General features: G+C 47.6%; 1 protein-coding gene across 4 annotated transcripts in view; it reads left to right on the top strand.

Moving 5' to 3' along the window:
- Positions 1–719: 719 nt before the first annotated feature.
- The window catches only part of DUSP22 (dual specificity phosphatase 22), a 72157-nt gene continuing 48684 nt past the window's right edge, over positions 720–24192 (top strand). For all 4 annotated transcript variants that reach the window (XM_029241654.1, XM_029241655.1, XM_029241652.1 and 1 more), the window contains exons 1-3: positions 720–1145; positions 12945–12978; positions 17052–17134. In XM_029241654.1, the coding sequence (XP_029097487.1) occupies positions 1125–1145; positions 12945–12978; positions 17052–17134 (138 nt within the window). In that variant the 5' untranslated portion in view covers positions 720–1124. The remainder of the gene's footprint in view (positions 1146–12944; positions 12979–17051; positions 17135–24192) is intronic.

The raw sequence follows: 24192 nt of genomic DNA on the forward strand, positions 1-24192 counted from the left end.
TGCAGGGCATTGCTGAGGGTATAAAAAGGAAATGGCTAAACGCCTAGTTCAAGGATTCTGTCCGCAGGGAAGAAGTCAGTTTAGTAAGGGTGACAGAATACTTAACACAATTCTGCTACAGGTTAGAAAGTGTTCCACTCCAGGCAGAACCACAACGCAGACATTACCGTGTTGCTTAGCAAGGAAAGGGGCTTTCCGGAAGCAATTGTATCAACATACCCATGCAACTACTAGAGCCAGTTTACAATCTGAAGGGGACACACTGGCCGTCCAAAGTCACGGTATGACGTCTGACATCCGGACATCTGCTCTGCCAGGGTCGGGAGGTTAGGTCATCCCAGAGATGAGTCACCGAGCCCACCTTCTCCACCGGGTGAGCCTTCTCGCTCTTCGTGGGTGCGGCAGGGCCGTAGGAATCCCCCCACCCGGCCTAAATCGGTAGCACTCAGAAAACCCAGGCAGGGGAGCCTGCAAGACCAAGGCTTCGATTAGCACCTGATTCACCCAGGCAGTCAAGGCAGGGCGGCGACTGCCAGTAACAGGCCCCCAGTGGCCCCGGGGAAAGGCCTGCCGGAGTTTTGGTGACCCTGGCCCCCGGGGAGCGACCCGTGACACGCCTCACTGGGTAGGGGCTGCGCCTGCGTGACCACCGGCCCCGCCCCGTCTCGGAACGCGCAGGGCGACGGCGGTCGGGGCGGGGGGTGCGCGTGCGCCCTGCGCCCGGGCCCCCGAGTAGCCAGAATCCTGGAGGCCCCCGCTTCCAGGAGTCATGTCCCTGCACCCTGGCCTCCGGGAGACATAATCCCTGCGCCCCGGCCGGGCCCCTAAGAGCCGCGTCCACAAGTCCCGGGGGCCGGCGTGGCAGGCGCCGGGCTCACTCCGGGAGGGGGCGGGCGCCGCGAGCCCCTTCCCGCAGGGGCGCCTGTGCCGCTGTCCGGCGGCCGGGGAGCCCGGGGGCCAGGAGCGCAGCGGACAGAGAGGCCTGGGCGCCGCCGGTCCGTGTTGCTGTTTACGCTGCGGGCGCGCAGTGACCCCTGCCCGCCCTCCCGCTGCTCCCCCGCCCGCTCCAACATGCCCTCAGTGCGCCTGCCGCCGCGCCCCGGGCGCTAGACCGCGCGGCCGCCATGGGGAATGGGATGAACAAGGTAACGTGTCCCTCGTTCCTGCCCTCTGCCTCCACTCCTCAGCCTGCCTGCGCGGGGCTTTGCCGGCGAGGGGAGCCCTCCGCGCCCCGTCCGCGCCCCCGGGCCCCCGAGAGGCGGGGGCCGCCGCGTGCCTGCGTGTGCGAGGCCCCCGGGCCCCGCCGCTTCCGGCTTGTGGCCGAGAACTAGCCGTGCCCTTTAGCGGCGCCGGCGCTTGTTCTGCCCCGACTTGGGCTGAGCTCACAAGGATTGTGGTTTCTGCCTTTTCTCCCCTCCCCTTCACCCCCAGACTCGGCTCTTGAAGCATCACCACCCACATCATTACTAAAGTGGAGTAGATAAGTGTCTTCTCTTCCGTAATTTCCTCTTCCCGGATTTTTTTTTTCCGTGTACGCAGATAACTTTTTCTTGTGGACAGAAAAGTTGACAGAGGCCTAAATCCTGAGGTGCTTTTAATTCCCTGGGGGGCGGGGGGGTGGCGGGTGGTGAGAGCACAGATTCAGAGCTGATTTATCCGGATCGCGTGGTTTCTGCGCAGGGCGACCTGTGCCTTCTAGAATAGAAAACCCGGCTTGCTCTGCTCTCCGGCGCCCCAGACCCTTCTTCCGAGGCCGTGGGATGGTCTGTGCCTTTCCTGCCGGTGGAGGGGACCAGATTCCAGCTCTTACAGTTGAGAGTTGCTTGGGGTGTATTCACGTCAAACGCAAGGTTAAGGAGCTTTTGATCTGGTACTTCTGGTTTAAAGAAAAGACTTACAAAACTTTCTTTTATTTAAAGCCCTCATCTTCACGGGTCTTTGAAATGGTCCTGGATCAGAGATTAGTCTCTGGTCTGCTTCTCTTCCCCGGTGTATTCCACTCACCCGCGTCTCCTCGCACTTTCAGCTTCCCTACTGGGTGGGTATAAAGCTGATTTGTCAGCCCTGGGGTTCTTTCAGCTGGAGTGTTAGCAGCCCAGGCAGGTAGGAAAGGTACCCACTTAACTCTTCACCTGCCACGTCAAGTTCACTGTCATGGAGACTCAGTTTATATAAAAGGGGATTGTGTGGTTTAGGCCTGCGTACCGGAGGTTTTTTGGTAACCAGAATGGTATTCCTTGTGAGGGCTTTTTCGGTGGGAAGGGTGGGTGGAAAGAGACTCTTTCTTTCTTGGATAAGTACTCGCAGTATGTATGTCCCCATTAGCACTGGAATCTGTCAGCACCATGCGCTTCTGCTTTTTTAATGCAAACAGAACAATAAAGGGGCTTCTGCGAGTTTGTGGGCTCTGTTTGCCTTCCCATTAGTTGTGGTCACACCTCAGCTTTACTTTGTTTTTTTCCTACAGTTATTTCCCCTTGAGGTGTTCACTCTCCACCTCTTTCAGCATTAATTTGTAATATTTTTCTATTATAACTCAAAGAACGTGTTTAGGCATACAAATCATTGCCTAAGTGTTCAAAATTAATTGCAGGCTTTTCAGCAAAAGCAGTCATATTCATATCATGATTTTTACCTTTCAGAGAAAGCACTACATTTCTTGATGATGTTATTCTCATGACCATCTTATATTGTACGTAGAGCCACTATCTCCAATGTAGAGACGGGGAAACATACATACAGACAGATTTAGAGACACCATTAAATCAACGAATTGTTATTGTGTACTTACTATTAGCCAGGTGCTGTATTGGTTGAGGGGCTAGGAGAGGTGCAATGGTAAAAAACACAGACAGAGGTCTTTCACAGAACCTTCAGTATAGACCAGCAGTTGCCCGATAGAAATATAATGTGAGCTATATATGTAACTTAAATTTTTCTAGTAGCCACATTAAAAAAGTAAAAAGAAACTAATTTTAATAATATATTTAACTGAAATATGTTGAGAATATTGTTGTTTCAACATTTAACCATGATAAAGTTACTCTTAGAATGGTTTGTATATATTTTTTTGGGCTAAGTCTTCAAAGTCTGGTGTGTATTTGATACTTAAATCACATCTCATTTGGGATTAGCCACATTTTAAGTACTCAAAGCCACTGTGGCTAATGGCTACTGTATTACACAACACGGGTTGTGTGAGTGTGTGTGTGTGTGTGTGTGTGTGTGTGAGAGAAAGAGAGAGAAAACAAACACAAGGTGGGGAGGAGTGAGGGCTCCAGAGGATGATAGGCAATTTCTTGAGAGTCGGGTAAGTAGGTGTGATGAGCACAACCTAGAAGCAGCATTCAGTCCAGGCCAAGGATCATGCTGGAGAACAGATGTTTAAGCTGAGATCTGAAGAATTGCTCTAAGTTGCAAGGTTGTTTAGTGGCAAAGTAGATTGCTGGAAGCGAGAAATTAAAAGCCTTAATTAGAATTTGCTCATGTGTTAGTGTGTGACTTGGAACTAGTCTTCATTTCTTCTGTTAAAAATTTAAAAAAAGAATGGTTGATTTGCAGACCTAGTGGAATTAGTATAAGGTGCTAGCCGTAGAAATGCTTTTCTAAGAACATTTATAGATAAAAACGCAGTGCCTTTGGAACTGAAAACTTTATTTGCCGTGTGTGTGCCCTGAGGTGCCTGGGACAAGATTTATTTCCAGTCTCACAAAAGTCGGTCATCCTTGGCAAAAGGAAACTTATGAACTAAACAATGCAGCAGTTTTTGAATACAGCAGTTTTTATTTCTATTCTTTGTCCTCGTGGAGGATCTTCTCATCAATACGCCCCCAGTCTCCTGTGTGGCAGAATATCGTGCCCATCTCAGTTAGGTGTACACAGCGTGCTACTTGGAGAGTGTTAGGGGAAGAAACATCTGTGTTCTGGCCAATTATAGGTGATGAGGAGGGCTTCCCTGGTGGCGCAGTGGTGGAGAGACCGCCTGCCGATGCAGGGGATGCGGGTTCGTGCCCCGGTCCGGGAAGATCCCACATGCCGCGGAGCGGCTGGGCCCGTGAGCCATGGCCGCTGAGCCTGCGCGTCCAGAGCCTGTGCTCCTCAACGGGAGAGGCCACAGCAGTGAGAGGCCCGCGTACCGCAAAAAAAAAAAAAAAAAAAAAAAGATGATGAGGAAACAGAGAATACAGCAGTTGTAATCTTTTTTTTTTTTTTGAGCCTCATACAGTGTGCCTGCAGTTTATAAAATCCAAGCCTCACTATAGCCCTAGGCGTCAGTCTGTCTTATCTTACTCTCTGAGCAGATTAGGAAATGGAGACTCAGGTTAAGTAGCATGTCTAAGGTCCTAATGCTAGGAAGTGGCCGAACTGGGTTTTGAACCCAGTCCCCACTGATGTTGAAGATAGTAGAAGTCTTCCTTTGAACTAATACCAGTTCATTCCAAGTGGTTTCTGAAGACACTGAAAAAAGCTCCCTGGAGTCCCAAATTAGTTGCAAAATAGGAAAAGCCTTCTCCTCTCTCCCTTCATGTTTGATATTGATATAAGGAGGAGAGGGTTAAGTCAGGCAACTACAACTATTTTTTCATTGTTCTCTGTGCAGTTTCCAAATAGATCCTCTAAAGTGACCAAAATTATAGTCACTGATGAACTTACGGTGTGCCAAGGCCTGTTTTGAGACTTCACCACATGGAGTAACTCATTGAATCCCTACCACAACTCCAGGAAGCAGGTGCTGCCATTTTCATCCCTGCTTTACAGATGACCTGGCCAGAGTCACCCACTGGGTGAGTGGCAGAGCCTGGACTCAAAGCCAGGTGGCCTAGCTCTTGGCGTCATGCAGGTTGCCCCGCCTTGCTGCTGAAGGCCAGTCTAGCAAGTGTCTCTAGTAGGATTAGGTTAAACTAAACAGGCTGCTGCAAGCAAATGTGTTTCTGTGGAGCCTTTGAAAATTCCTAGTTGAGTCGAAGTTTTCTCAAAGGTCTGACCCCCAAATCTTTTGGGGGAGGGCCTATAAAGAAAAGTCCTCATTCTCGTCTTATTAGTCTTAAGTACTATAATAGCCCATTAAAAACAAAAATCTAATCTCTCTGGCCAAGCACTCTATTAGAGAAATGTGCATGTTTTTATCTTGAGCAACCTGAACTAATGATCTAAAAGTGGGCTGAAGCATTACCATTCTAGGGCAGGTTGTAAGGACCCAGCGTTGGTTCAGTTCATCCAGCACACAGCTGCCCAGTCTGGCGGCCTTTTCGTTCCTCACTGCCCTGTTTCCCCTGAAAGCATCCTACCTGGTGGAAACAGATGCTGCCCAGTATTTCATGGGCAACTTACTCATGGCAGCGGGAGGCAAACACTTAACTTGGTGCATCACTTTTCTATGAGAAGACCACTGTTGTGAAAGAGAGGGGCAGAGCTATCAGAAAGCCTGATTTGTGGTGTCTACCACTCTGCTACTGCATGGGTGTGTTCTTGAACAAGTCACTCTGTTTCTGAGCATCAATTTCTTTATTGCCCTTGATTCATAGGGATGGTGGTTTGCTTAACTAGTCTCCTTATTTGGCTCTAAAATGAGTATAATGTTACTTCCCCCAATTACTACCCAGATTCTTGGGAGAAGCAAATGAGAATGTATTAGAAGACATTTTTGCAAACTGTAAAGTACAAATATGCACTGCTATTAGTGTTCTTGGATTTTTCCCATCAACGGTGACAGCGAAGACATCTGCTTTAGATATGGTTGACACCTGTTTTAGGATGACTTCTCTTCTTAGGAAGACAAGGGAGTACGGTTGAGAAAGGAGTATAGTCCAAGGGCAAAGAGCAAGGAGAATACGTCCCCCTAGGCATAGCCCGTTCCTCAACCTCTGCACTGTTGACACTTGGGGCTGGATCATTCTTTGATGTGGAGCCCAGTGGGGGCTTCATGGCGTTGTGGTGAACAACATACCAGCCTCCACCCGCTAGATGCCAGTAGCACTCTCCCGTCATGGTGACAACCAGAAATTTCTCTGGGCACTGCCAGATGTCCTCTGGAGGGTAAAACTACAGTTGAGAGCCACTGGCCTGGGGTTCTCCATTCACAATCTCCCGAGCCCTGTGTGATATGGAACTGAATCGTTATCAGAAGGTGGAATAAGGCTGAAGAGGTTGGGAAGCATGGTTTTAGTTTGGGAAGCGTCTGGAAGGTCACACGTCCTCGTGCTGTTAGATGCTGCTGTTCCCACAGCGGAGCAGCCGACGTGGCTGCCTTCGTAACTCACGCGTCTGTCCATTCACCAGCTCATCAAATTAGGCTATTGAATTCCTGCTATTGTCAAGGCACCGTCCTAGATCCTGTAGTGGGAAATAGCGTGAAAGACAAGACCCTGCCACCCAAATTGGTCACAGGCAGCCTACAGAGGAGTCCTGCAGGAGGGAGCACGCCGCAGGCGGCGTGGCTGTGGGCCTGGCGGATGCATGGTTCCATGCTGGTGGTTTCTGTCTTCTGCACACCACCCCTTGAGTGTTTTTTCTTCTCAACATTACAGTTTTATTTCATTTTAAAGAAATAGATGCTTAAGGCACTGTTCTAAGTGCACACAAGAGTATTCTCAGATTCTTCCTTTCATAAATGCACACTGTTAAGTTCATGGTGAAATGGCATTAAGAAAGTCTGTGACATTTAGACCTTCAGGGAATCCACCAAAGTCTTCCCCGTCGCCCCTGGCTTTGAAGCCCACAGAGTCCTTTCTAACCTAGGAAGAATTAAGATGCCCCACCCCGTGACCGTGTACTGCTACTTGATCAGCATTTGATCTTACATCTGTTTGGGGGGTGCCCTCGGATTCCATGGCATCCTGAAGTACTAAGAAAAATGTTTAAAAAATAAACTTAAAATATTTCCTGTCTTAGAAGCAATGTTGTTTTGTGCCCAAGTGCTTTTTTTTGGCGAAGGATTTGATTTTGTCCATGTGTCTGTGGTCAGTGTTAGGACAGTGTGGCTGTGAAGGAGGCTGACCAAGAGGAGCCATCAGCCATGGTCAGGCAGGGTTTCTGCAGGATAACCTTCGTTATCTCTCCCAGACAGTGTTCTAGTAGAAAACAAGGATCATTTTTGACCAGCAGAATGTCAGAGAGTGTTTCCCTTTGTGGTGTGTTTCATCACCTTTTATTCAGTGATTATCGCTTCATGTGCCCATCTCTGGGCCTGGCTTTTGGGACACAGCAGGGAACAAGACAGACACAACCCCTGCTTTAAGGTCAATCAAAAAAGTAAGCAAACAAATGAAAAAAATTTAGGTAGTGATCAACGTGATAAAGAAAATAAAACAGGGTAATGTGACAGAGGGTGCCAGGGAGTTTGATGGTCAGGGAAGATCTCCCTGGGAGCTGTTATCTCATATGAGACCTGAGTGACAGACAAGCAGCCACCCAGGTGGATGATGGGGCATGAACATCCTCAGCACAGGGAAAGAACAATGGTTTCCAAGGCCCAAGGATGGTTGGGACCAATTCTCTACTTTTCTTTTAGAGCCACAGAACATTCCCACGTTGCATTTACAGACGCTTTCCTTGATCTATCCTTACTTCTCACTATGTGGTGATAACTTCACTCCCCCTGTGTTCTTGCTTCTGGCTTGAGTTCAGACTTTCCACGAATTCACTGGTCAGCCGCTTTGTCCCAGATGCCCACTCTGCCCTTCCCTGGCCTCCCCCATGGGCCAAGAGGAGCCATGAGCCTGCTGGAAAAAGATTTCATTTCATTTTCTCTTTCTCTGTATTTAGGGATTTACCAGCAGCAATAATACCAGGGGAGTCAACCAGTCAGATTTTTTGAGTTTTAAGTTTGAACTGAGGCTGACTGGTATAGAAATTTAAATATTTACGGGCTTTTTTTTTCTCCTTGAAAACAAAAATGTAATTTCTCTGTCTGGCAATGGCCAGTTCTCCAGCCTTCCTGGATCTTGTTTTGTAATTTTATATGGAAGAAACTACAGAAACTGGGATTGAGCAATTTGCTTTCTATTTCCAGCCCCTGAATCTGTAGCTTATTCTCCTAGTCTGGAAAATGGAGTTAAAAGTTTACTGGCACAACTCTGTCCTCTCCTTATAATTAAAATATTTAAGTGCATGTAAAATGTGCATCTTACATGATTTTTGGTAAGTTGCCTCCTTGATTTTGCTAAGTTCAGACCTCTGTCCTTGCCAGCGCTCTGCCCCGGGGTCTCTTCTGGGAGCTGCTCTCCTTTAACACCAGCCCCAGAGCCACTGGCCCTGAACAGAAAACTTCCCAGAGCAGGAAGGGGTAAAGCTTGATCTCTCAGGCCTCACTCATCATGGTTTTCCATCTTTCTCTTCCTTGCTTGGCCCCCTCCCACCTGACTCACGTTGTCTACTTGTTCATTCGTTTGTTGAAGAAGCATTTACTTAAGTATCTACCAGTCAATGGAGAACCACTCAAGTTTAGAGAAAACATATTCACAAATATGATGCAGGCAGCAGATAGAGGTCATAAACTAGATGTCTATGGGCCATACTCAGCCTACAGATGTTTTATTTATCACAGTATTTAAGGTTTTAAAAAACTACAGTTGACAGTATTTGAAAATTGGGCTGTTTCCCATAAAACCCAGATGTTGGAATTGGGGATCCTGGCCTGCATCTCTGCATCATCACCTTGGCCAGGCATGGGGCGGAGGCTAAAGACCTAGAAACCTCCATCCTTGAAGGTCTTTCTTGCTGAGGTGTCGAATTTCTGATAGCTACTTGGAGCCCTAAGGAGATTTTAGTGTGTTGAAGGAGGCTTGAGGAATCCTTTGGAGGGACCAGTCCAGAGGTAGGGAGGTCTCTAAGAGCTGTTGCAGTAGGTCAGGCAGGAGCTGAACAAAGGCACTGCACCAGGGCCCAGAGGCGCAGACTAACTGGGGATCTGTGGAGGAGTGGAAGCTAGTGCTGACTGAGGCAGGCGTGGTGTCCAGAGGAGGGAGGCGTCTCCTGTTGGCTCCTGGAGTGCCAGTGGGGCTGCCCTTGTAGGTGGGTGGGGCTTTGCTAGTCTGTGACTTGCTTGAAGGTCTGTGCAGTTCATTTGCATTTGTGCATTTTTCTGGGTTGAACGGCCAACATCAGGGTCCCTGGTTGTAAGCAACAGAATCCAAATGTGACTCCTTTAGGTAGAATAGGTCAGAAGGCTGGGAAGTCTGGAGAACCAGATTTAGGCTACCTGCCAGGAGCAGATCCTAGAACTGGTCTGGTGAGAGCATTTCTGCGGCTGCCCCAAGATGCTACTGCTGCTGCCAGTGGGTCCTGCGTGTTCCACCTGCCCTACTGCAAGAGAGGATGCTCTGAGTTGTCTCTGGCTTCGTCTGGAGGAGCTGTGGAGACGTGTTGCACTTATGTCCCATGTCCCTGCTGTAGCAGGAAGGCAAATGGGAGTGGGGATCTTATGTAGGAAGAGCTGGGCTCTGCTTCCCACTAAGACTCCAGAGTGGGGATGGGGATTCTCCAAACACAGGAAAGGGCTTCAGAGGCTAGGAAACGAATAAAATAGCTGTCAATTACAGGGTTTATAATTTTCAAACATACCCATGGGATGAGGGACCCCAAAGAGTGAGCATCTCTTCCCTGTTTAGAGAGAGTATTGGGAGCAGAGCAGGTGATGTTCCAAGGTGGAACCAGGAGGGGATATTGGGAAAATAGGGGTTATCTGGCCTTACTGGAGATTGAAGAGAAGTGGGGAATCCTTTAGAGGCAGGAAGCCACGTTGAAATTCTCAGCTCATTTTCAGTTTTGGCCTTCATTTTCTTGGGAAAGGGTTTGCCAACAAACATTTTGACCTAGAAAATGACCCAATGAGAATATGGCTTTCAGAAATTAATTTGATGAGACAGAGAAGTTCAGTGGCTACTGCTCTAGCCTGTGAGGTTCTGCACTGGGACCCTTGGCCTCACAACCAAGGGGCAAGGGCCGTGATGGGACTTGGTAGCTCACTGAGAGCTACCAAGGGGAGGGGTAGCTGGGAGGGGGCTCCACGTTTTTCATTCTGGGTGACGGGGAGAAGGTGACACCGTGAGGGGACAGGTGGGATCAATAGTGGGGGTGGGAGGATAATGGGGTGCAGGGTCTGGAAGACGCCCTGGAGGTGAGTTCCAAAGGATAGATTCAAGGAACATACAATCAGTTCGAGAGCAGTAGAGCCCAGAGATGAGCTAATCTCATGCCCCTGTTTTATTTTATTTGAAAATAATATGAAATATATTCACTTATGTTTAGTAGAGAAGGTAGTAGAAGTACAAAGAAGAAAAGCAAAAATGGGCCATAATCTTTTCCCCAAATAACCCCACTTGACTTTCTGGAAAAACTAAATTGAAGTAATGCATGTGCACGATATGTAAAAGTGCCAACGGAAATCTAGAAGTGGTCTTTCCAGACCTCCCAGCCCCCAGTGTCCCCTTCCAGAGGTGAGCACAATAAGGAAAGCATTCCTTTATATTTATCATGATCTTTCCCAGATACAGTAGATAAAAATACTTCTCTCTAACAGCCACACACACCTAGCATCTCAGTGGCACTTAACCTAGAGCCTGAACACTTGCAGCGGCTGCCCCTCCTCTGCCCCTTCCGTCTCGCCTCCTTCACGCTTGCTCCCAGGAGAGACGGGCCTTCCTTCTCAGGGCTGGCTGTCTCCACCGCTCCCTGCCTGTCCTGCCTCTCTCCCAGCCCGCTTCTTTTGGACATCAGGGCCCCTGAGTGTCATCGCCTCCTGAAGGTCCTCGGGGACCCCAGAGTGGTCAAGGCGCCTCTTCCCTCCCTAGGCAAGCAACTCAGCAAGGGAAGTGGGACACTGGCAGGGCCATGTCTCTCGGTCCGAGTGCCCAGAGGGTACCCGTGTGTGACAGGAACTCAGGAAACCATTCAGCCACTATGATGCATTCTGCAACTTTGGGGAAGCAAACGTGCTCCATGATTGTGTTCTGGTCCATTGTAACTGTCAGCTGTATGAATTGGGAGACTGCTATGGTCAGTGTTAGGAAAGAAAAATAATTTTGACACATTGAAAATGGCAAGGATGATTCTATTCAAGACCATTACAAGTGGGAGATGGAGCTCCACTCCCAGTGCAACCGGGGCAGGTGAGGGAGTGGGTGGAAATCACTGATGGAGCTTGATCAGATGCCAAGGGTGGAGGAAGAGGGGCTTGACTGATACCAAGAGCGGGTGGGCGCTTGACACCTGGCTCAGCAGGGTTCTTGGCTAAATCTGGCCAAGGACCAGCCAGGTGGAGAAGACTCGAAGTTCGGTCAGGGAGGAAGTCTGTGTCCCCATCAGCCAAAGGAGCTGGGTGATGATTTTGCCCTTGAGTATCTAATGAAGATAGGAGAGACCCTGGAGAAGCGCAGATGACACGTGAAAAAGCTCTGTGCAGGCAAGAGCTGCCAGAGAGCATCAGTTCGAGGCATCTCCCAGGTGAACTTGCATTGTTCTTACGTTGTTTTAAAACAGGAATGGTGAACTGTTTACTCCACCCTTCCTCCCAGGAGAATCCCAAAGACTGATTATGTTTCAAGAAAGACCCGTCAAGTGTTTTAGTTCCTTGGCAGTTTTCCATTTCCTGGTTCCAGGGCTAACCCTGCCAGCCTCAGTGCTGTGACTCTCTCAGTCCCCTGGGGCACTCTCCAAGCCAGTTTTGCCTCCCTGGGTATTGAGTCAGCCAGAGTGACCACATGTCTCCATGACGACGATGTCACTTCTGGATTTTGCCTTTTGTCCTAGATTATTAATAGTACCCCTTTTCACTCTCACAAGTGTCCTATTTTGGTCGATTAGTTCTTTGGTCCCCATGACAGACGCTGACCCTGGACCCAGTACTGCTGTGTCCCAGTACATCCCCGCAGGCAGCTGGTTGTCAGCAAGATGCTTGAAGGAATCCAAGCACGTGAAGGACGGCACTACCTGCTGCTTTCAGCTTTCTTAGTGGAAGTGGAAAAAAACAATGGAGAGTGTGAAGCAGATGGGGCTGATGAGGGTGTCGCCAGGGCACCAGGGGTTGCACTGAAGTGTCCCCAAGGCCAGTGTGCTGTGTGCACTTGGAAATCATATACGTGGTGTAGCTTCCAAAGCAGTGTCCATATTTGGATTTCAGAGGTTCCATACAGAGTAGTGGCAGGACAGGAATTAGCTTCGTGTTTTGCAAAGTGGGGGGTGCTTTAAGGTGAGAATTACAGTCACCCGTTTCCGTCTCAGGTCTACTGAATCATTCTATGTGGAGCCTGGGGCTGGGGGCTTCCCAGAAACCTGAAGTTTTAATAGATTCCACTGATTCTGGTGGATAGTCGGGCTTGAGAACCACTGCCTTAGAAGTAGATGTTTTGCAGCAAATGTGTGTTCTTATTAACGTGCACGTTTAGACAGCTCTTTCATTCATTTAGCAACTCTTTATTGAATGGTAATCACAGGCCAAGCCCTGGGCCAGGAGCTGGGTGTGCAGCCCAGCAGAGGGGACAGGCCTCCACCTAGTAACGTCCATGACAGCATCACTGCAAGGGGAAGACAGTGGGCGCTGAAGCAGGGCTCAGGACAGGCCTCCCCAGGGCATGGGTCAGAGCTGGGGCCTGAAGGATAGGGAGAGCGGGAGTAGAGCTGCTGCCTGGCTGCGGAACAGCATGTGCGAAGCCTCAGACTGCAGAGGGCGGGTTTGCTGGAGCTGAGAGAGAAGTGGGAGGGGGGAAGCGGGGGGCGGGCAGGCAGGACGCGTGGAAGGGATGCTGGCGGCACTTGGTTTGGGGCTGGGCTCAGAAAGAGACAAGGATGCTTGTCGTCCGTGCTGTCCACCTGGGAAGGTGCTGGGAGGTGGGTGTGGTGGGCACAGGCCTGGGCTGCGCTCCCACCTCCTGGAGGGCCCCGCCTCGTGCCAGATGCCGTCAGCCGCGGGCCTGTAACACTCGCGTCTGGTCTGTGTCTCCCCCTAGATCCTGCCTGGCCTGTATATCGGCAGCTTCAAAGGTGAGTTCTCCTTTTTTATTATTGTGGTAAAATATGTAAACTATTAAATAGGCCATTTTAACCTCTTTTGAAGCGTGCAGGTCAGTGGCATTAAGTCCATTCACACCGTCGTGCAGCCGTCACCACCATCCGTCCACAGAACTCCCATTTTCCCAACTGAATCTGTCTCCATTGGACACTAACTCCCCATGCCCCAACCCAGCCCCTGGAAACCACACCCCTCCTTTCTGTCTATGAATCTGATGGCTCTGGGGACCTCGTATGAGTGGAGTCATGCAGTATTAGTCCTTTCGTGACTGACTTATTTCACTGGGCATAACAAGGTTGATTCACTTTTGTAGCCTGTGTCAGAATTTCCTTCCTGTTTAAGGCTGAATAACGTTCCAGTGTGTGGATGAACCACACTGTGTTTGTCCATCACCTGTGGACGGACACTTGGACGCCCCTGCTAGTGGTGAGTTCACTGTTTTAAAGATTACCTTTAGGCTCTCACGCATGATGGAGCCCAGGTGTAGACGTCAGTTCATGCAGAGTCTGCTCTGGACGTGGCCACCACTGTGCTCTGGTCCTTGTACCCCGACACCTTGGCCAATGGCTGGCAGAGTGGCGTGGAGCCCTGCAGATTCCACCTTGACCTCTGCCTTTTTTAACTCTGCACGCTTGCTGGAGCTTTATTATCAAAAGAAGATGGCTAAAAGGCACATTTAGCAGCCATGTAATGTGTTTGTCATCTTTGTCACTTTTATTTTCTAGTTATTAATAAATTTTCAGAAACCCGTTTTTCTAATTACCTGGGGAAAACAAGTGGCAGTTTCATCTCCGGCAGATTATTCTTATCCTGTGTTGACTTTTCTGCTTACACATGTCTCTGCAGCTTGTTGAATATTTGTTGATATGCTGTCTGCCACTGACCTTTTATTTTTAGCTCGTTTGTCTCAAAATGCTCTGTAGATACAAAGGTGAGTAGCAACCCACGGAGCAAAGTGCATGCGGAGGGGAGGGGCTGGTCCCCACCTTGTGAGGCGTTTGAGTGTGTGTGATGGGGAGCCCGGTCTGCCTCGCGCTGGAGATGGACTGTGCGTCATCCATGGACTTGGCCCAGGACATGTGCAGAAACAAGCCTCCTGTTTTGGTGGCGAGGGCCCTCCTCACCACGCCTGGCTCCCCAGACAAACAAGAACACACTCCTGTCTGTTTTCTGGTTGTTGCTTAAATCTGTGAGCTCAGGTTCACATCGACTGTTAAAACAGTCTCAATGACTTCTCTGCGTGATGTTCATTTCCTTTTCCCCCTGGGCTCCGAGGGCAGCTAACTGGCCTCAAAGAGAATTCAGCCCAGTGAGCTGACAGCTGCTAATTGCTGCCAGAACATGTTAAAAATAGTCCTGGAGTTCCTAAATTAGTAAGCTCTGTAGTTCTGAAAAAGCAGCAGTGCTTTGTGGCAGGTAGGGGAGTGGTGCTAGAATGCATGAACATCTTTATGGTTATTTAGTGAATTATTATTAACGCTTTCATGGGGAGAGGGGAATGTCTTTGTTTTTGAAAACAACAGAATCTAGGATAAATTCTTGGAAGTAGAATTGCTGGGTGAATATTTTTACAAATCAGAAATTGTAATAAATACCAACCAAATTCAATACTCCTGCCAACAGTTTCCATCACGCTCACAGATGGTGCCAGGCTGCTGCTTGCCAGACCTCGGTTTGAGCAGCAAAGGACTAAGTTCTCCAAAGATTTCATGCTCGGGGAGAGCTTGTGCACGTGCACGTGGGCTAGCTGATGACCCCACGGCAGACCTTCCAGCTGCATTCACACCGTTACCACGGTGCCCATGGCCCTAGACAGCCATCCACCAATAACATGTAGTCCTGAAGAATAAATGTCATCATTCCAATAGTGTTGGCTGAGCACTCATGCACGTAAATGGGTGGACAGAGCCTGTGCTTATGGGAAAGAGTAATCCGAAGGTGGCGTATGCATGCGGACGGATGGCGCTGCAAGAGAATAGAAAGGAGCGCAGAGCAGAAGGGGCACAAGCATCCCCAGGAGTCACTTCTGTTTTCTCTGGGGCCCAACAGTCAGTTTTCTCATCTGTGGTATCAAGGGTGGTTGTATTCGAAAACAATTTTATCCCCAAACCACCTTTTTTGTTGTTGTTTATCTTAATCTCTGTTACAAAAGTATATTTATGGGGTGATGAAAATACTCTAAAGTTAGATTGTGGTGATGGTTAAACAATTCTGAATATACTAAAACCCATTGCATTGTACGCTTTAAAAGGGTGAATTTTATGGTATGTGAATTATCTCAGTAACACTGTTTTTTAAAAAAGGAAAACACGTATATTTAAACAGTCTTTAAAATTCAAGTCCTGGGTGGAGTCAGAATCTGGAAGAGCCTGGCCTGGAGTGCCTTGCGGGGAGACCCCGCCCAGCTGCTCGGAACGCCTCGCTGCCCCGCCTTGTCTGGGCGCCAGCAGCTCCAGCTTGACCTTGTTTCACTGCTTGTCTAAAATGCACGTACTGGTGGGGACTGGAAAACCACAACTCGGTGAACACGTGGGGTCTGCCTGCCTGTGGGACCCTAAATAATTTGAGTTCCCGCCGAATTCAAAACTCACTGAAGCCCCGGCTTGGCGTAGTTGGCGGAGGGTCTGCTGGGCCGGGTCCTATGTGATGGACGTGGAGGCTGCTTGGGGTTGTTGCGGCAGTTAAAAGAGTCTTAAAGTAAAACCGACGTTTTAAAATTACTTTTAAAGATCATTCTCTTGACTCTAAAAATGTTACATGCTAATTGCAAAATGTTTAGAATGGTGTTTCTTAGTTTCTGCTTAATCACCAAGGCTTATTAGAAATGCAGGTTCCCAGCCCTGCCATAGACCTTGAACTAAGTTGGAGCCCAGGAATCTGCCTTTCTAAAAAAAACCCAGGTAGTTCATAGGCATGTTAAACTTTTACAACCACCTGTGTTGAATACACACAAAAAAACTATAAAGAAAAAAAGATTAAAACACTTGTAATTCCATCTCTTCAAGATTATCACCGTTGGGACTAATTCGTTAGAGCAGTTTTCCCCCACTGTGTGTGTTTGTCTTTATGTGTTTTAACAAATTGAGTTTATATTGTATTTGTAGTTTGGTACCTGCTCCCCCTCTCCCCGGCTAATACCGTATCCTGAGCATTTTCCCATGTCATTAGTATTCTCCAGAAACATCATAATTGAACATTTGATTTTCAGTCCATTTTACCCTCTATCATTTTCAAAGGCTTGCCCCAGGCCAGAACAGGGGCAGAGGGGGAGCGGACCTCCTTGATTCTTGCTGGGCCCTGTTTTGTAGATTAGCAGAAGTTCCAACTTGAGGGGATTTATTCCAACTTTCTTCTACACATATGATCACTGGAAGGAAATGTAATTTTGGTGTCTCCTTAGTGTCATATGCAGATAATTTAATAGCCAACTTATAACTTATGGACTATTTTGTTTGGAATTTCCAGAAAATGTTCCATTTTTAGTTTTGCCATAAAGTGAATGTAGATGTTATAAACCACAGTCTTATCTGCATCTGGAGCCATTCCCTGGTGTTTGACATTAGGGTTGATAAGTCTGGCAGATTCCTGTATCTTATATAGTAAGTTGCTTTTTTGTATTTAATTTTAACTTAGATTACTAATCATTAAGAGGCAGTTAAAAAATATTTGAAACATCTTTCTAATTACATGTTTCACGTAAAACAGTAACCTAAGGGTCTACAACTTAACAAGTGTCAACTACAAAGTGACTCCCTCTAAACAGTAACGCTCATGATTATAAAGTTTATTAATCTAAATATATTTCAAGTTTTATATGACTACTTTTTAACAGAAGATGTGCCAATCAGAAATAAACTTAGTTATCTGCAGAATACCTAAAAGCAATAATCCTAGATTCCCTAAGTCTAGATTATTCTGGTCTAGTCAGTTATGAATTTTTAAGAGAGAAACATGCAAGTCATTTTGTGTTCTTTTGCCGGCTAAACTTAAGGAGTACTTCACTTGCAGAAAACATTAAAATGTCCTCCTCTTTCTTCTGTGACAGATGCCAGAGATGCAGAGCAGTTGAGCAAGAACCAGGTGACACACATTCTGTCTGTGCACGACAGCGCCAGGCCAGCACTGGAGGTGAGAGAACTGAGGTGCACGCGTGTCTGCACTGTGCTCCTGGGTCCAGGGGGCACTGACGAAGCAGCCATGTTCTGTGCAGCACCGCTGTGCCCCTGTGTCACCGGCCGTGTTAATCTTGCGCTCAGGCCACGTCTGTGCCTGGTCCGTGGCGTGGCGGGAGGACGCCTTCTCTTCCTGATCGTCCTTCTGTTACGCTGCTAGCTTGGCTTTCTTGGCTGAATGCCGAAGAACAAGCTGACGCTGCATTTCCCTTTGGATCTTAAGGACATTTAAAACCTATTTTAATTCCTTTCAAAATTATCTCCCGTTTTAGAATCCAGAAGAATTCGGTCTGCTCATTTCCTGATTTTTTCCATTTAAGCTCAATTATTTGCTAGGAAAAAAAAGGCAATGGAGGATAAATTGTCCCTGGAGATTTTCCGGGGCTTCTCTGTGCAGACTGTCAGTGCAGAAGCTGTTGTTGTCTTTTAGGTTTTAGAGTAAACAGGGTGTGTCTGCCTTCACACTAATTCCAAAAGCATCTTCAATTTTACCCTAATGGACGGTTTGAGCTGTTGGCTGGGAGCAAAATATATTTCTGTTTATTAGCCTTGACAGAGCCCAAACTACCTCTTTGTAGACTATAATGCGAGTGTGGTTGTGATGTGTATGTTTTTCTATTTTAGGGTTGGGTATTGGAGAGGGAGCTGTGGCTTGTTCTGAAAGAAATAATCCTAGTTCAATCAGTTTACACTTAAATTCATATTATGCGAGAGTAGGTAATATATTTTTATTTCAAATTTATCTATTTTACTTGTCCATTACAGCTGCCAGATTTCAGTCAGTTTCAAATAAATGAGGATATAGAGTAATAAGTGATTCTACTGACATCACCATACAGAGGACGGTGGGATGTGAACAAACCTCTGTTCCTTTCTCCAGATTTTTGAGCTTGCACTTCCCTTTGTTGTTTCAGCTCATGGGTTTTGTTAAGGTGCTATAATTTGTGCTGCAGCGTGATTTTATTGGAAACAACAACAACAAAACATCATTTTTCTGGAGCCTAACATTTCCCTAGAAAATAGCTACTCCATTTTTCATATATCAACAGTAGTTTATATTAAACATATAGCCAAGCTATGGCCTAGATGATAAGTTAAACGTAAACTGGTCATGATTTACTTCCTCTTAAATCACAAGATGAGGCTTGAGGTTTCCTTTATTTTAATAAATTGCATAGATGTCCTCCCCACCCTCGCCCTCTAGGCTGCCTCGCACCCTTGTGCCCTGTTCGGCACAACACGTTGTCAGGTAGGAACACGGCCCCGGAATCCGTCCACACTGTGGCTTCCGTCCAGATACCAGATCTTCAGGCTCACAGAACTTCCTCCATGCGGGAGTTCTGTGAGCTTTGCTGCCCTGCCCGACACTGGAGGTGCTTCTCTGATGGATGAGATCAGGTTTGCTTATCCTCTGAACCCTGGGGTGATGTGGTCAGTGGAGGGAAACAGGTCTGAGCCTCCAGGTACCAGATCTACTGCCTTTTCCCCATGGGACTGCTTTTATTTGGCAACATTCTGTTTCAGCCTTTGGGTGCTTTTATTACCTCTCTTGATAGTAAGTACTTTCCTGTGATTTCATTTTATTAAGGGTTAGACCTTCGTTTTATAGCATGACATACTTTAACGTTGCCCCTCTTACTTTATTCATTTTTAACTTCACAAGTAATTCATGAATATATTCTTAGTTTAAAAATTAAAACGATAGATTCTCTGATTGCACAGGTGGGGAAAACTGAGGCGTCAAAAGTTATCTGATCGGGCGTGCTTGCCTTGAGTGGTTGGGGCCGAGGACGCTCGCCAGGGCCCCAGAAGCTCCGGACCTTTGTGTAGCCCTCTGCCTGATGCATAAAGGCAGTTGTCTCTCTTAAGTTTCAAACTCAGTTCCAGAAGCCATAATTTCACCCAGCCTGAGATGAGTCAGAGAAGTTGCTTGTTTGGAGTCGGTAGGGAATTAATGGATAGCTTTTATGTTTCAGCAGCTCCATGTTTTGCTGGCCCTGATCCTTGGATGGAAGTAGGGCAGGAATGAGGTGAGAGGGCAGATGGTTTCAGGGCCCTGATAAAGGGTGGAGGACTAAGAGATAGGAGAGAAGGGAGCTGGCACCTCGTGCCCTTTCTGAGATCTTCAAAGCCATGCATGTTTATAGAACAGGCCCTAACTTTCTCTGGGCAGCCCTGGGCTGGGCTGGGCTGGGCTGGGCTGGAAGTGGGGAGGTAGTTACTATCCAAAATAGAAAGGTTTCAGTCCTGTCACATCCATGCGGGAGTTCTGTGAGCCTTGCTGCCCTGCACGGCACCGTAGGTGCTTCTCTGGTGGATGAGATCAGGTTTGCTTATCCTCTGAACGCTGTGGCGAGGTGGTCAGTGGAGGGAAAGAGGCCCAAGGCTCCAATTACTGTCTCTTCAGAAGAGTATCTGAGGGTTAGATCTTCCAGAATAAAGAGTCTTAGAGACTTGGCAGAAACTTAGGAGCCTCATGCTCACTGAGTCAGCTCTAAACTAATATCTGAGATTTTGAGGAGCTCTGGCTCCATTTTTATGCCTACTGCTCTTTGTTTGATGTAGAAATCCCAGCTGAACAGGGTCCTAGAGATCACCTACCTGACTCCATCACTGTGTGGACAGGAAGCTGAAGTTCAGAGACATGAAGGGACTCTCACAATCCCACTGCTGTTTTAGATAGCTTGATGGAAACCTGGATCTTCTCTCCCAGGCCAGAGATTTTCCCAGAAGGCTTCACTGCCTTGGTCCTCTTCTAGCATGACTGATACTTCTGACTTTGCTAGCAGTATTAGTAGATACTGACACATCAGCTTTGGAAAGGTTGTACCATTTGTACCCCCACTGGCAGTATATCAAAATACCTGTTTCCCCAAACCATCACCAGCACAGAGTTTTGCTCTTCTTTACTTTTAATTAGCAGTATTTTTGCTTTGTTTTATTTTCTGTGAATGCCTTCCTCACACTGTCGAGTCCCCTGTCCAGACAATTCTTCCATTTGAAGGCAGGGAGTGGATGGTTTACTCTTGAGCTCCTGCCGCATGCAGGGCCCTGGAACAGGTGCTAGCGATAAAGTGAATGCCAGTGTCTGCCATGGTGAAGCCCTCAGTGAATAAACAAAATGCACACGGTAACTCTTTCATACATATTACTAATAATTACCATCAGGCTCAGGGCAGGAACCGCTCAGGGAACAAGGTTCCTCCTTTACCACGTCAGTCTGGAGGCATTTGCGGTGCTGGGCTTTTGGCTGGGCCTTTGGAGACAACTGGGGATTTAGAAAATTTGGTTGGTACCGCTCTGGCTGGTAGAGTACCAGGATATGCCTTCTGGTGGGGCCCTGACTCCACGGAATCACATCGGTCCTGCTCATCCCCCATGGATCCTGGGGACCCAGCCTGGAGGATAGCAGTGTTCTGGTTCCTTTGTAGCATAACCAGACCTGGCGGCCTGCCCACGTCACCTGCTAGCAGATGGCGGAGCCGGGGGAGAAATCATTGCCATGTAGATGAATTTCAAGTAGGAATTAAGCCGAAATCTGTAATCATAACATCTAAGGGGGAAAAATCCCTTCCTCCGATTCCACATTGAGGACTGGGTGGGGCAGTGGCCTGCGTTTGCTGAAAGTGTTTCTTTATTTGTGGGCTGTGTTTTCAGTGCCTACTGGTTGCTCCAGATTTGAGGGATGGTGAAAACTCCTGTCACAAAGACAGTGCTTTTTCAAATCAGAAACCCCGTGTTGTTTGTAGGTGCTGAGGAAGTAATATTGAGCAATGAAAGGTTTCTCCCTTCCTCTGAAAAAAGAACCAGAAGTCTATCTTTCTAGTGTAAAAATTTCAGAGTTTGTTTCATCTTTCATGTTGGGTATTTAACCAGAGCACCTGCAGGAAACAACTATTTTTCACTATTAACAAAAATGCTTTAAAAAGTATTCTCATTCTTTCTCTGGGCTAATAACAGAAACAATTTAATTTTTAAGTGATTTACATTTTAGGATTAAATAGAAAACAAATCGTTTATATACATATATTCAAATCAGGGCGTTGCATGCATGATGCCACATGGATTTTCTGAGCTTGAGTTCGGCTTGCATATTCTTCCCATTTTAAGTTGTGACTTTCGTATTTTGAACCATTTAAGCGTTTGTTTCTGTTTTCAAGAATAGGATGTTTTCATAGGCCAGCATTTACTCCTGGTGATTCTGTTTTATATTTCCTTTAACACAAAAGACATTTTCTTGAGTTATCCAGACTCAGGATTTAATTTTGTTAGTTTTCTGTGTAGTTGACCACTTCTCCTGGTTCTGACACTTACTGTTATTTATGTGTCTGTACATATAGGTGTGTATCTCCAAGAGATGCCCAGTCTGCTTGGACAGTGGTGCTGAGAGCCTGAGGGGCTCCTGTAGGGACCTCGTTCCCCTGCTGCATTTCTGTCTGGTGACCCACCCCGTTTCTCACCCTCAAAATTTTTGTTGGCTTCCTAAATGTAAAACAAGCCCAGTCCAAGGTGTGAAATGGCATTTGAAGTTTAAGAAACTGTGCTTCTGTGTCCACTTCTTTCTTCCACCCTTCTTTTGCCCACCCAAGTCCTACCCTCCCTCAGACCTTGGCCCAGCTCCTTTTCTGAGAAGGACACTCCCGGTGACCTCCAACCTCAGGAATTCTTCCCTTTTTCCTATGATACTTATAGTTTGCACTCTTTGTTGGGCCCTGAATTGTGAGTGCTCTGTGACAGACCCTGCAGGCCATCAAATGGCCGTCTGACCTCCGTCTGATGGTCTAGCTCCTCAGCTGGTCTCAGGCCACTGCGAGCAGTGGATTTCTGCCGTGTTGGACTTCTGGTCTCCCCAGCACTCCGCCTGGATCTGGTTCTGCAGATGCTTGCTGACACACTCAGAGCCGAGTGCATTTAAGCTCCACTCCCAAGTGAGAAGCCACGTCTTCGGTCATTTGTGGCTGACTTCAGGGTGTGAAAGAAGAGCAGTGTCAAGAATGGTATATTGACCACCAGTGATCTGTGAGGCTAGAGGTCTGTTAATGCAGCGTAGCCTCACTGCCCTCCCCCCACTGTCAGGAAGCCTGGGCAGGTGCAGATGTTCTGCCATACACAGCTGGAGTGGCCTCCAGTTCAGAATTCCCTCTTGCTAAGTTCCTGCAACCACGTGACTCTTCTGTGACTCTCTGGCTGACCTCTCAGCGGTGCTTCATCTACCTTTGGTCTGCGTTGGAAGCCTGGTCCTACAAGGAAAGCGCAGTCTAAGACACGGACAGTAGACGACCAATTAAAAGAAGACTGGCCGCAGCCAGGGCAGCTCGAGGTTGGGAGGGTTGGCTGAGACATCCTCTCGGATCTCGGGAGCTTGTGGCCGGATCATGAAAGGCTGGGAGGACTTTCCAGGCACCGGGGCCGTGTTCTGACTCATCAGGGAGACCTTGGTTACCTTGTCCTCCTCTGGAGGCTTCGTAGGCAGACCCAGCTCTGCCTTTCTGCCTACCTGGTGACCATGTCAGCTCAGCTCTTAGGACTCTGAGGCCCCTCCTGTCCATGACCTTCAAGTCACAGGGGCTATTGGCCACATTTCCCCTGGCACGAGGAAGAGAATTGCTGAAAGCCACATGCCTTGTCCTGTACACACAGGTGTAGGCAGGGAGGTTCACTGCAGGTCTGTTTGCAATGCAAAAAATTGGAGCCAACCCACATATCCGGCAGAAGGGTACCTGTCAGCTGTGATACACCTGTGTGAAAGAGACACTGCAGCAGTTCAAACAGAAGAGGAAGGCTTACATGTGTGCACAGGAAAAGGTTGATTGCTAAGCAAAAGGAGCAAGTTGTAGAATAATATACATAATATGATCCCATTTGTGTAAAATTGCATATCAATAATGTATTCCTGTATGTACATAAATAAGTGTGTAAATGTACAGATAAGAGCTTGAAAGGACCATATCAGACTCCTGGGAATGGTAAAGAGCAGTAGGATAGGAGAAGAGAGTGGAAAGGATGAGTTTCACTTTTTTCTCTATTTATTTTCCACAATGGGAGTATCTTCATAGTATCATTTTGAAGGAAGAGAGGTAGGGAAGGAAGGTAAGCAGGTGGCCACACTTGGTGTCTGGAGTGGTGACAGGTAGATTGCACTTGGATGTCCAGGCTTGGCTGGAATGGGTTCTGTGTTTGGTAACAATGTTTCCCATGGATTCACATGTGAATGTGTGGCCTCAGACACACTGCATGCTTGTCTTCCTCCTGGGCCAGTGGATACAAAGCATCTCTTTTGGTCATCTTAATCTTCAAAGGGAGAAGAAAGCCCATGACACACCTCTCAACTGTGCACATTTTATTTTCAATATCAGTTATGTTGTACTTCTACTTGAACATTTCAGTTAAATGAGTTTATATCCTTTTTTAGGATTCACAGATCCCCTAGTGATACAGCTTGAAGCACTGGGCAGGGTTTCCTGGTCAGATTGGTCGGTGTGGATGAGTTCTGTTACTTTACTGGCATTACAGAAACCACCACACTATCATAATTGCTGATGAGGTCCAGGGCCTTTGAAAGCAAATCGTTGTTCGACCTGGGATCGTTCTCAGGTTGACAGTTGTTTCCATCTCTCCGGTAAAGTCTTTGAGTATCGGTGGCACCTCCTGTGCCAAAAGTTTGCAGCTTTCATGTGTTGAGGCAAATTTCTTTGAAGCCAACCCCAGACTTAAATAGAAATGACTCAAATAGAAATGATTATGGTAGGTATCGAAAACTGTCTAGTAATCGCTCTTTGTCGAATCCAGCCGTGTCTGAGTTCCCCGTGTGTGGGCCGTCAAGCGCGAAGAAGGCGGCTCCCCTGGCTGCTGGCCTTCTGTGACAAATGGAATTCTGAAGCCAGAATTCCAGCGCGGATGAGCCAGAGGGGCTGAAATTGCCGAGGCCTGCGTTGGTTCCAGGCAGGAAAGCAGTGCTTCTTGTCTGTAAGTGAAAGAGGTGTGTTAACTTCCCTTTGCCCGGCTCCCTGGAGC

This window comes from Monodon monoceros, unplaced genomic scaffold (assembly GCF_005190385.1).
Source record: "Monodon monoceros isolate NGI ecotype Baffin Bay Population unplaced genomic scaffold, NGI_Narwhal_1 Super_Scaffold_3, whole genome shotgun sequence".
NCBI classification, from domain to species: Eukaryota; Metazoa; Chordata; class Mammalia; order Artiodactyla; family Monodontidae; genus Monodon; species Monodon monoceros.